This window comes from Eptatretus burgeri, chromosome 7 (assembly GCF_056783735.1).
Source record: "Eptatretus burgeri isolate ZD-2024b chromosome 7, Ebu_testis_v1, whole genome shotgun sequence".
Taxonomy (NCBI): Eukaryota; Metazoa; Chordata; class Myxini; order Myxiniformes; family Myxinidae; genus Eptatretus; species Eptatretus burgeri.
Window position 1 is genome coordinate 47497716 of NC_140967.1, and position 13887 is coordinate 47511602.

The window sequence follows — 13887 nt, forward strand, 5'->3', positions numbered from 1 at the left end:
ATCCCTGTGTCGTAAGAGGTGACCAGGGTTGCGTCAGGAAGGGCATCCGGCGTAAAACATATGCCAAATCACTATGCGGATCATACGGATGATCTGCTGTGGCGACCCCGAACGGGAGCAGTCGAAAGAAGAAGAAGATATATATTTATACATTTGTAATGTTACAGCCCTGGGGGAACTAAGAGGGAGGGGCTGTCCCTGGTTCCTCGCCGGACTCACTGGGAATTGCAGGCCGTTGCACACAAATAACTTTGTGTCGCGGTGGGTCACGAATCGACTGCGAACACCAATAATTTGACCACGTGACCCAGTGTCCTCCATCTGACAACCGTTTAACTAGGAACATGTAATACCCTTATCGGCGAATCACGCCCTTGATGTATACTTGCTTAACATATTGTATCGGGTGCAGGCAAACGGAGCTGTCAAGTACGCATTGGCTAATAAGCAGGTTTTGGGGTGTAACGTCCCGGCTATGCAAAGGTGCGGACCATGCTAGACCAATGGAGGAAAAGATAAAAACAAGTTGGGTACATTTGTTGCAGGCACATTTATTTAAACAAGCGAGGAAAGTTATGTGGCACAGTATGGGATTTATTCACAAATGTAGAGCAGGGGAAAGCAAGGAATCCAAGGGTGCAGCAAAAGAAATGCAATAATCACAAAAGGAGACAAGAGTTACCCGGAATAAACTTATACATTTTTATATACATCCTCGAACAAACTACAGTGCACGTTCGCGATTCGAGTTATGCCCCGAAACAACCCGACTCTCATTCCTTCAGCATCCTTCGAGGCTGTGGCGAACGTTCGAAGAATAAGTGGCAGTTGCGGCGGTTGTAGAGGTGAGAGTACTTTGTGACGTTGAGAGGCGATTGTAAATGTGGTGTTGCTGTGGCGGGGAAGGGGATGCTCATAATGGCGGCTTCCGTAGTGAAGACCTGAACGTAAGTTGTTGTGGGGATTTTTAGGCGTTGTATGGCATGGTTGTAGTGAGCAGAATAGAGATCTGAGGTGAGATGGCAGTTGGAAATTGGCGTGCAGTTTTGAATGGAAAATGGCACGCAGATGCAAATGAGGCACTCGTGGTGCTTTGCTTGGTTCCTTTTATCGTCTGTGTGCGTGCTTGCTTTAGTGGTTCATGAGAGACAAAGTTGGACAAAGGAATGGAAGAAGAGCAGGGATTGAAGATTGAAGACCTAACTAAAAGCGCAAGGCAACGCATCTTTCCAATTTACCCACTAGACATATGGAAAGGACAAACTAAACACAAGCTATTGAAATAACTGCCTTGGGATCGCTGTATGTTGTGTGCCATTGCCTCTGAGGAGTGCGTTTGATATTGACATTTTCGCTCCTATGATCACCATTTTGAACGTCGCCTGAGACCTGGTCTGCTGTTGCTTATTGCTCAATTGCTCAAATCGGCAGAGAATTAGTTTACTTTTGCTTCGAAGTACATTTTTTTCATATATATATATATATATATATATATATATATATATATATATATATATATATATATATATATATATATATATATATATATATATATATATATATATATATACACGAGCGATACCCGTGCACATGCATGGGATAGCAGTACAACATAGCTGGTAGCAGACGACAGACCGTACACAGGGAATGACAAAAATACGCATTGTGCAAAATGCAAGTGGTACTATGGAATGCCAAGACTTCCCAAGCATTGTCGGCATGTCCGCTAAGTGCCACAGCAATTTCATAGGGATCGTGCGATGGCGAGCCGAGTTTTTAGTGTGCAAGCTTGGTATTATAATAGAGATATATATGTATAAAGATACATATATATGTATACATATATATGTATAAACACACATACATATATATATATATATATGTATATGTATAGTTACGGATCCCAGGTTCGGGGCTTGCCACAAGGGGAAGCACTCGTGTCCCTCCCGAACGCCCAGTCCTGAGGCCGCCGGGCACAGATAACTCCGCGTACTGGTGGGTTTCTAAGCAACCATGAACTCCAATTGCTACCACTAATCCTGGCAGGGTTACACTACTTCACGTGTTGCCATTTCCAGTGGATTGACTCCACCAAGCGAGTTTTATGCGTACTTGCGTTCATTTACCATATCAGGTGCAGCCGAGTGGAGCTGCCAAGTATGTACCGGCTAATAAGCAAATCAGGTGGGGTACAACTTCCCGTCTAAGTCTACTTGTGCACTGTCAGACCAATAAAGGAAATGACAACCGAGACAGATTGGAAATAACAACAAACAATTATTTATTACAAACACACAAGCAAGCAATCATTTAAAAGCGATTCTCCACAAGCAAGAATGCAAAATGCAGATAAGAGAAGATTTAACCAGAACATATATTTATTCTTATTTAATATTAGTTACATGAAGGACACATGGCCATCATTCACTTTGGGGAGAAGAATAAAACAAGAACTTGAAAAATAAAAGTTTTTCTTTTCGCCCTCACCTCACAGCCTGACGGCTGTGCAAGCCCAAATACATCAGAGAATGCGGAGGAAAATGGATGGGGAAGATGGGCGATGGCGATGTGGCATGGTGAGACACGCATCCACGTCCCTGAGGTTCCCAGACCCAGTAGGCAAGTCCTCTCTGGCGGTCCAAATATGCCAGTTTGATATGTGACTTGCTCTCCACTGCCTCAGATTCTTCATCCTCAGGCACTCATTGATGAGGTGCTACCATTCACCCTCCTCGTCCTTCGTGGCGGACAGGATCGAGACCGCAGGACGACGTTCGTGGAAGAAGTGTTCTTTTTCCCATCAGAAGCTTGACACCAACTGCTCTTGAAACCTTTCTCTTTCTTCACCCTCACACACTTTTTTTTTCCTTCTCACAAGCCTTCTGCATCTCTGAGCCTTCTGCGTCTCTGAGCCTTCTGCGTCTCTGAGCCTTCTGCGTCTCTGAGCCTTCTGCGTCTCTGAGCCTTCTGCGTCTCTGAGTCTTCTGCGTCTCTGAGCCTTCTGCGTCTCTCTCTCTCTCTCTCTCTCTCTCTCTCTCTCTCTCTCTCTCTCTCTCTCTCTCTCTCTCTCTCTCTCTCTCCCTTCCTCTCGTGAGCTCTTTCTGACTTGGCTCATGTGAACCTGTCCCTCATTGGTCCACAGCCGATGGGGGCGGGTCCATGATGTGGCTTGTGGAAAATGCCACGTCATTCTGAGGAAATGCTCAATACAGCCCCTGCCCCTCCTTTCACGCACCCAAGGCCACGCCGAGAGCACTCAGCCCCTCCCCGTGCACGCAAAAACGTCCCCTGCACTGTATGATCAGTTTAACACATGAGAAGTGCCGTCCTGCAGGCCATAAACACCAAGCGTCACGCGCCGTGCCATGAACATGCATGTAAAAACGGAGAGGGGTTTCGCTGGACCGAGGGATGACCGAACGGCCACGGGGTTGAAGGCAAGACCGATGGGGTGAAGGTATTATATAAAGTGATTGCTAAGAGAGAAGTATGAAAATAAGGAATAACATACCTAAATCCCTGGTTGTGTGTGTCTGGATCGGAGGCATTCAGCTTGATTATAGTTGTTCCTGTAGGCATGTTCTCTGGCTCTTCCATGACCAAAACAGGGTCAGAAAACACAGGTGGTTCATTCCGGTCTTTCACTTGTAGCTTAATGGTGAGAGTTGCATTGGGGCCAACTGTTGTGCGATCTACTAGTGGAACCTCGTTTGTGACGCTGACTATCAGAACATAATTGGCCATCGTTTCATAATCAAGTGCCTGAGAGGAAAGACCACAGACAGTGGTATTAGTGTGACTTCTCATTCAAATTGTAGTAGCATTCTAAATTCAGCTAGAATGTTGACATCAGGAGGTGCAATTATTTAATTACTTTTGATCATCAAAAAGACCTCGGAATTAAAAAAAATAATTATTTTACGATCAAAAAGACCGCTTTTAGGTCCACATAAGCTGCCATTTTTATGGTATGTACTTTCAAACAGGGAAATAAACAAAACTTTCGACACTCAACTTACTTCAATAACCTCTAATATTCCAATGTTAGTATCAGGATCTGTGCTGATGTTGAAATGACTATAAGGGTCTCCACTGGTGATGTTGAAAACAGCAAGCCAGTTTGGAGATCCTGGTGCATCATCATCAAAGACAGTGAGGTTCAGTATGTGCCCATAAGTCCCCTCTTCGACGGCCAGGCTCACCTGGTGGGGAAAAGATGTGGGGCAGCAAGATGGTGTTAATAAACCTGCTTGTAATGAAGTTACCTAAGAACAACTTTTCCAACTATAATAATTTGTAACTAAAAGTACAACAAAGTTTCAGTTGATCTCCATGAATGAAATGTACAGATTTGATGGAAAAAAAAAACTTCCTGATTATGAGTAAAGCAGAACAATAATGAGAAACTAATGGTTAGGCTGATGAACGTTTATAGTTAATAAGAGGGCTTTAAGTCCTAACTGCAACTCTCTGTTCATATAATTAGGAGACTTGGTGAGTTTGAGAATAAAGCAGATTCTATATGGTGTAATCGGTATTTTTTTTCCCAATAGACAAACTAACTAAAATCACAGTTTAAGGGTGAAGAAGCAAAGATAACCTGATATGAATGCAGATTAACTTCGCAGAGCAAGGTATTGATATCTCTCATGGATAAAGTGGAAGTAGATACACTGATACAGCAACTTGTTTTTAAAGAACTAAACATACAGCATGTGTATGCTGAATGATGAACGCAGTACAGAGTGGCACATTCAGCATTTTGTCCCACTTCTTCCATGTGCACTGCACAGTCTGGAAAGGCTAATCTAAGCACAGTTTAAACTGAAATTTGGACACGACAGTGAACAATGATTTGGCATTTACGGGTATTTTTTATTTATTGATTAATTAATCAATTAATTATTCATTTTTCGATGAATTACTTAATTTTCAAAAACTTACAGATTCGGATGAAACAGTGGTGGTTTTGTTATGCTATTAGCCAATTGATTAGGAAATTAATTATTTTACGATTATTATTTATTTTAATTATTCAATTCACCAATCAATTATTGTACACTGCTCCCTCCAGATTCAGTCTCCATGTGCTGCATGGTGGCATCGCCGGGTGACGAAGGCGCCCCGGCAATGTCACGCACTGGAGGATTTGTTATTTATTTATTTGGCATGGGAGCGGTGTACTTTGAATATACCTCTACTTGTTTGAAATTTATTTGTGATATAAAAAGGTCAAAGTGGTCTGAATGGTCAGAGGTCTATGCTGTCTCATCTGTCTGAAGGGTGTAAGGAGTCTAAATGGTGTTCAGGTCGAAGGGGTCTAAAGAGTCTTTTTGGTCCTTGGGGACTTTCGGGTCTTCATGGTTTTTGGGTCCTCGGGGAATTAACGTTCAAACAGGACGTGATTGACTGATGGATGGCTTCACCGCCTCACTGCCTCACCATGCTTTTCGTTTTTTGTATATACAGATATACGTATGTTGGTATTGAGGGTCAGGGAAGAGCATAACGACATGGTGCAATGGATCAACAGACTAAATCGGGCAAAGGGAAAACTGTGATGACAACAAATGGATCCACCACAGCAGATTTTTTTGTATACCTTGTCGAGGCTCGTATGAGAGCAAACACAATGCACAGCAAGGGGGACATGAGACAAGAGGGGTGGGAGTGGGAAGGACAAAACAGTGGGGAACAGAGACATTAGGAGATCTGTGGAAGGGAGAGGGATGGGGCGGGGAACATGGGGAATACAAGATGGACATCACAGGGACTTTCAGGAAGGAAAGCAGGGAATTGAAGGAGGTGGGCTTGGGTGGATTAACGGGGGTAGAAAAGATCGAGGATTTCGATGGGGATGATAAGAGGTGGTGGTGAACAGCTGTTTTGAAGGCCTATAGGGAAGAATGGGATTGAAGAGAGTGTGGGAGTTTATTCCAAAGGTGGGAAAAAAGAGGAATGAGAGAGTGAAGGTGAGCAGTGATTCGTGATTTTGGTAGTTTTAACAGAAGGGGGTTGTTGGCGGACCTTGAGCACCCTGCGGAAGGAGCTCAGGTGGGCCGAGGAAGGACTTTGCACGACAGAGGATTCCCAGTCGGCGACTGGCTTTGGAGGCGAGGTTTGAAATGTGGCTTTCCCAGGAAAGGTCATGGCAGATAGTGAGATCCAGAAGCTTGAAAGAAAGGACTTCTTCCAGAAGATTATTGAGAAAGTGCAATGGGGGAGGGGGGGGTTCTAAACGGTCCTTTCGGAGAGACATAGTGAGAGTGTGAGATTTGTCAGGATTGAAAGACATGTTCCACATGTTGGACCATTTTGTGATTTTACCCAGATCTGCAGTGAGCGAAGAAGCTGCTGCATGCCGGTCTGAGGGATGACAGATGGTACGGCAGAGGGTGGAGTCATCAGCAAAGAGATAAAGAGGTTAATTGTCAGAGATGGAGTTGATATTATCAGAGAAAGGTGAGAACATGGTCTCAGTGGGTGTAGTAAAGGTCATTAGTAAAAAGGGAGAGACTATGATATGAGCTGCAGAATTGAAATTCCATCGGGAAGATGTCATGACAGATTCAAGAAGACAGTTCAACAGGCCGAAAAATGTGTGTGTGAAAGAATGGAGGTGACAGTTGAGCTTAGACTTGGCGAGGATAACAATGAACGGGTTTCTGGCAGACCTGTGCAACCTGGAGAGGCTGGGGCTCAGCAGAGGCGTGAGATAGTAGTAGGAGCAAGACCCGAGTAGAGGCTGTAAAACCCCCCCCAAAAAACCCTGCATCCCATGAGCGAAAAGAAGACTCTGAGACTCACCTTTCTGATGTTAGATTCCAATCACATGGGGAGTCTTGAATTCCACTGCCTCAAGGCAGGTAGGAGAAGAGTCATCAGTACCAGTTTACGTCTGCAGCTAACATCTACAACTACAAAGTTGGTTCAAATTTGACTTGCACAGCAGAGCAATGTATGTAGATTCGAAAATTTTGAGGAGGTTTGTTTGTTGGTAACCAATACCCATAATCATGCGCTTCCTGATTTAATGCATGTGCTCAAACCCAAGACGGTGGCCAGTCAGATAACAAAGAGGGTGGAAGAGCAAATAGTCATGAAATCTTTGCTCAACGAAAACATCAAGCCTGTTGGAGTTTATGACAAGTGACTACATGGTGCGACGATCATCAACTGTCAAGGCAATTGGTATTTATTTGATTGTTGCAAATCATTTAAAGGAGGACATGAAACCACACAGAATGACCACATTCCGCAAGAGCGTAAAATGAAAACGTCACCTCAAGAGTCGAGAACAATGTAAACCACCTGCCTGCAGTGAATGAGAATCATTAATTTAAAGATATTGAGTGCGCTGATTTTGACTGACCGAATAGTTTCTGTTCAAATCAGCTTTGAAGTGACCATTTCTGTTGAGTGCATCATTCATAACAAGTGAGTTATGTTTAAATGGCTGGCAAGAGGTACGGCCTAGAGGTACGCACACTCCGCTCTGAGTTGTCGAACCGAGGTTCGAATCTCAGCCCAGCTATAAACTGCCATCATGGTATTTCAAAGGTTGAATGATACATCAATGTGTTTGCCTTCCTTCTGATGGACATTAAACTTGGCTTCCCATCTGCCAGAATTAATTGGTAGATGTTAAATATCACACGGTGTCCTTTGTGAAGAGTATGTGAGCTATTGCCAACACTCTGGAAAAAATTCCAAATTCCTGCTCGAACCTTCTGGGGGCGCTGCATCAGTGGCGCAGCTGTGGTCCCAGCAATGATGCAACCAGCAGCCACTGGCTGCATACAAAAATGATTGAATGGGTTATGTTTATAAGCAAAAAGTCCGAATGAAGTTTGAACCGCCCTTACAAGATACTTTACGATTTAATTTGGTTTCATGCATTTTTATTCACATACCTTTTGCATACAACAAAAGGTATTTTGGTCTTGCTGATAAAGCCATTAAGGCAGAAACACCATATAGTATTCCAAGACTGGAACTCACAATATGAGCTTGCAAACTGTCCCTTATGGGTGGTTATTGTGTGTGTTTTCTTGTCGTTAACTACTTGAAGCGACTTTAACTAATATATTTGAGAAAACTCAAATATTACCAAAAGAATATCCTATCAAGCTTGTTAATAAGCACACATGGGATGCATATAGATGTTAAAGTACTACACTCTAGCTCTACCTGGGTGATCTTATCTACAACATCATGACACAATGCCAAGTCGTACACAAAACCCTTTTTGAGCTCAACACAATTACGTACTTACATCTGCCAACATTATAATACCATAAGTTCCCTAACAAAGAATTTCAATGCAGGAGTAGACCATCGGGGCTATCAAGGTCTGCGCTATGGTGGTTATTGGCCATGCTCCATCCGGTTACAATGCTCATTGTCAAGCAAGGAGGCAGCACGTACCATTTTTAAAGTCTGGTACAAGTGACTCAGCCGGGGTCTGGTTCTAACCACCAACCTCCCAGACTTGGAGCAGATGCTCTAATCATGACATCCCTGAGTCCGGTGAATAACGTTTTTTAATTTACCAACCAAATTAGAAAAACGGTGCTGAGTGCTTACGCTCGTCTCAAGGAAAGCTGGGCTATGGTCGTTGATGTCTTCGATAATTATCGTCGCCGTGGCAGTGTTGATGAGGGCGGCATCTGATCCTGCGTTGTCAGACACCTTCACGACAACCGAGTACTCCAGCATGGGTAGGCTCTGTGCAACACATTGTTATATTCTTACACATATCCTTTCGTTCACGTCACCAAAATGTTGAGATTAAATATTGCGCGATAATACAATTGATAATATCGTCGGGCGAAACAACAAAATGAGATGATGATGATGCGTTCTAATAGCCACAATTATTCCCACCTCATAGGGTTGGGCGGGCAAAGATTTGGCCCGTCTTTTACGAACCAGCTGGCCTGGCCTGACATCAACCACGAAGTTTAGGGCAGGAATTTTAAATTTGGCCAGAATGACGGCCATAGATTGCCTACTCTTAACGAAGGACTCCATGGGATACAACAATATATGCATTTTTATTACAACTATTATTATTTTGTGGACATTTTATTTCATGGAAGAGCTAAAATTAGTACACTGAACGGAACAGGACACAATAGGCCAGAAGGAACAGTTAAGATAGGGGGGAAACACCAACAGTACAGTTGAAGGCCAATATAGAGGCAGACCTGGACAAACAATGGGTGCGGAGAGGAATGAGGGGCAGGAGAGGGTGTATGGGGTGAACAAGATGGATACAGAAGGAAACTCTCAGGAGGGAAAACTGGAAATGTGGAATGAGGGATTGGGGTGGGAGGGAGGGGGGGTTAACAAGGTAGAAATCTCATGGTTTTGGATTGGAGACTATCTGAGATGGTGGTATATAGCTGTCTTGAAGGCCTAGAGGGAAGAATGAGATTGAAGAGAATGCGGAAGTGGGTTCCACAGGTGGAAGAAATGAAGGACGAATGAGTGAGTGGAGGTGAGCAGTGATCCTGGATTTTTGGAGAGCAGTGAAGGGGTTGATGGTGGATCATGTGTCCACTGCAGAAACCTGGTGGGAACAAAACATGAAAAGAGCAGAGGGTGCAAGACCAGAAAGGAGGTGGGAGAGAACAGAGAGACCTCTGACCTGTCTGCAATGGCAGAGTGACAGACCCATAGACTCAGCTTCATCGCGGAAGATTCCAACAATATTGTCGGCCTTGGTTTTCACGGCGTCAATCTGAGCAAGATGTGAGGCAGGGGAGCCAGCCCAGAGGAGAAAGCAGTACTCCATCAAGTTGCAGATGAAGGCCTTGTAAGTGGATATGAGATCAGGTGTGCCAAGGAAGGACTTTGTACGGCAGAGGACGCCCAGTCGTTGGCTGGCTTTGCAGGCCAATTTTAAAATGGGTTTGACCAAGGAGTTTGAATGACTGAACTTTCTCAAGTGGATTGTTGGGAAAGTAGATGGGGGAGTTTGCCAGATGGTCCTTTCTGAGAGAGATAGTGAGAATGTGAGATTTGTTAGGATTGAAAGACATTCCAACTATTTGACCATCTTGTGATTTTATCAAGGTTTGAAGAGAGGGAAGAGGATGCAGCCTGCCTGTCTGAAGGATGAGGGATGCCACAACACAGGGTGGAGTCATCAGCAAAGAGATAAAGAGGATTTTTCAGATTTTCAGAGAGATCACTGATGAAGATCAGGTAAAGGACTGGACCCAGAACACTGCCTTGGGACACTCCAACCTTGACAGGGCGATGAGAGAAAAGGATTCCATTAAGTGCCATACATTGGCAATGAGAGTAGATGAAGTCAGTAAGCGATGTGTGGAGTTGGCCTGAGATGCCATAGGCAGACAGTTTGAAAAGTAAGGCAGGATGCCAGACTGTATCAAAAGCATGATATATGTCCAGAGAGACAGCCCTGATCTCATGTCTGATATTGAGGCTTCCATCCATTGTTGGGAGAGTAGAATCAGCATGTCCAAGGTGGAGTGATCTGGTCTGAAACCAAATTGGTGATCTGAGATGAGGTTGTTGGAGAAAAGGAAGGTTTTCATATCAACTGCGATGTTGAATTCCATGACCTTGCTAATGAAAGTAAGTAAGCTGATAGGTCTGTAGTTGAGGGGTCAGTTTTTGCACCATTTTAAAGAACCTTCTCCACCCTTTGAGGTGCAAAAGATAAAGTCCAGGAGCAGTTGGTTACGACAGGGAAGGATGGGTGCCGAGAGTAAGGGGTTGGGAACACAAGATTTGGAAGGAAACACAGAATTGAGGCATTCAGCCTTCTCACGAGCACAGTCGGCTGTGTTGACATTTGAAGCAATGGAAGGAGAGCATACTCCAGAGACAGACTTAACAAGGCACCACCAGGTTTTAGAGGGAGACAAGTTTGGAAGTTCATTTTTGAGGTTGGACAGATGTTGTTTTCTGGCTCTCCTGAGAGTGGACACATACTTGTTGCAGACTTTTTGGAAAGCACCAATATTGCATTCGGTTGGATTAAGCCTTCCAGGAAGAGAGGACAAGTTGTTTCAGAGCTACTGCCTTCCCACAGGATTCAGTGTACCATGGGCAGGAAGAAGGGGAGGATAAGATGGGACACAGAGAGAGACAGAGAGTTTATGTGAAAGAATTCCCAGGCTGAGTTAACATCAGGGCAGTAGATATGGGACACCAGTCCTGAACAGAGAGGGCTGCTTAGTGTCCCTTCCAATCTGCCTGAGTGAACTGCCAGACTGGCCAGCATTGAGGCAGCTCTGAAAGTAGCCAGTTGACTTTCACAAGCACATGATGAGATGATCCAATTGGAGCAGAGAAAGAGCAGGAGACATTTGCATTACTAGACGAGAGGATTTGCCATTGGGAGAAATCCGGGTTGGAAAGTTTAGAGATTGAGTCAGTCTCATGGAATCACAGAAGTCCTTTGCTGAAGTGCCATGGCTGGTGGGAGAGGTATCAACACACAGCCAATTTGCATAGTGACAATTTAAATCACCATATATATGACAAAGAGAGAGTTGGGATAAGTGGTTAAAAGTCTGGCCATGTTTTCTGAGAGAGATGTAAATGGAGTCGTCACTGTTAGGATGACGGTACAACACACAGATGAACAAGAGGTGGGAGCGGAGGGGAAGTCACAGCCAGAGGTATTCCTGTGGAATTTGAGATGTAATATCAGTACATCCAGAACAGTGAGAAATTGACTTGTTGATGTAAAGTGAAACTCCTTAGCCAGGGCCTGGTTCAGTCCTATCAAATTGGAGGGGACAATAACCAAGGAGGGACACTATGGAGTCAGGGATGTGTTGTGGTCAGAAGGATTCTGTGAAACAGATGATGTCTGGTTTATCGGTCGTGGCCTGGATTAAGAAATTTGTCAGGTTAGAGCAGAGGCCCCAGATGTTTGAGGTCCACACGGTTAGAGATAGGGGAGGAGGAGACATTGTGAGGATTCGGAATGGGGGGGGGAGGCTTTGCGTAGGCAAGGTGAGGCTTACAGGGATGGGATGAGGGGGAAGATTTGTGTGTGAGGGGTCTGGGTAATGGTTTGTGTATGTGGGATGTGAGGGAAGGTTTGGGAGGGTGTGTTGAGAGGGAAGCATTGAGAGGCTGGGTGAGAATGGATGCAGAAAAGGGGGACATGAATCTTTGAGCGGGTGGGGTGGGGGTGGATGCTTATTTGGATGCCAACTTTCAACTTTGACAAACAAAGATAAAGATCATGGGATGGGAGATAAGATCCCTTGTTGAACGCATGGAGAAACGCTGCTCTGTACATGTGAGGGGATTATTGGTGGACCAAGCACATAAACACCATTGAAAAATAACCATTGTGAAGAAGAAGGAGACAAATATCATGATGCAGAAAGAAAACATGTTCAACATTTCTAAAGGAGATACAAGGGCTGAAATTCATTCTCAAATTGATTGAAAATAATTTTAAAGGAGGAAGGAGTGTTTATATATAATATGGATTCAGGTTGAAGATATTGAGGAAAGGGGGGAAATGTAGAACCCGAATCGGAAGGAAATTCAAGTAGAAATGAGAATCGTGATGGATTGAAAAATAAAGTTTTTTTTTTATTATTTGCTTGTTTTGATTTTTTGAAGCACGGAAAGGAAATAGGATAATGTTGCGGAGGTAGAAGCAAGACACCCATGAAGAAGAAAACAAATCGAGAAACATGGAGAAATTTTTTTTTCAGACTTTCTATCTGAGGATAGGCCTTGTCAGGCCTTGAGCAATAAGGAATGAAACTAATAGCAAAAACAACAAACAAATTAAGATGAAACATACAACAACACAGGATGCAACACCAACACCGAGACAAGACACAATAACATAAAACATGAAATATTTGGTTTGAAAAACTCAGCTTTATGAGGTGGAAATGAGGAGCTTAGATTTTCACCACATTCAGAAAACCCATGAACTGTAGTTTAATTTACAAATGCAGATTCTACTTCCCTCTTGAGTTATTTCTTCATCTTGAGTTGATTAAAAAGACACTTTTATTCCAATCAAAACTGCACCCATAACTATCCTATGTCGCTACTGGGGGAACGTATCAGTACCTTTCATCATCTCTCTAGCCATTCTTGAACAGCCTCAGTGTCTCTTATGTATGCTCCCCCTCCATCCCTTCAATCACTTCAAATGGCACCACAGCCGACTCTGTTCGAAAGAAGGCCAAATGCCTCAATTGTGTTTGCTTACAAATCTTGTGTCCCCATTCCCCCAACCCCTCGCTCTCTGCACCCACCCTTCCCAGTCACACCCAAGTGCTCCTTGACTTTGTGTCTTTTGGACCCAAGAAGGTGGAGAAGTTTCTGGGAACCCTTGGTTGATTCTGCAACTGGACCAGACGACATCAGCTCAAGTGTCCGAAAAAACCAGCTCTGCTGCTCTTGCATGTCCCCTTTCTGCCATTTCACCCTATAATTTGCTCTCGGTCATCGTTCATCTGCTTGGGAATGACCCAACATCACCACCTTACAAAATTAAGGTGCAAACCATGTTCTCTTAACTACAGACCCATCAGTTTGCTTCCAATCATCAGCAAGGTCATGGACTCCATCATCGCAGTTGACATAAAATTATTCCCTTTTCTCTAACGGCCTCATCTCAGATCATCCATTCAGATTCAGACCAGGTCAATCTACCTTGAACATGCTGCTTCTACTCTCCCAACAATAGATGGATGTCCTCAATATCAGACATAAAACCAGAGCCATCTCTCTTTTGTCTAGACATATAATGATCTTCCGCTACAGTCTGGCATCCTATTTTACTGTCCAAACTATCTGCCTATGGCAACCTTGGTGAACTCCACTCTGGGGTGACTGGCTTCCTCCACTCTCATAGTCAATGTG

At 43.9% G+C, this 13887-nt stretch overlaps 1 protein-coding gene and 1 long non-coding RNA gene across 2 annotated transcripts in view; one reads left to right on the top strand and one right to left on the bottom strand.

Moving 5' to 3' along the window:
- LOC147023194 (uncharacterized) overlaps window positions 1–13887 on the top strand; it is a 55335-nt gene that overhangs the window by 17404 nt on the left and 24044 nt on the right. The window lies entirely within an intron of this gene.
- LOC147023195 (cadherin-13-like) overlaps window positions 1–13887 on the bottom strand; it is a 61528-nt gene that overhangs the window by 7062 nt on the left and 40579 nt on the right. Inside the window, exons 8-10 of the mRNA XM_085888373.1 lie at window positions 8587–8727; window positions 4020–4202; window positions 3512–3762 (exon numbers count right to left, since the gene is read on the bottom strand). Of these exons, the coding sequence (XP_085744499.1) occupies window positions 3512–3762; window positions 4020–4202; window positions 8587–8727 (575 nt within the window). The remainder of the gene's footprint in view (window positions 1–3511; window positions 3763–4019; window positions 4203–8586; window positions 8728–13887) is intronic.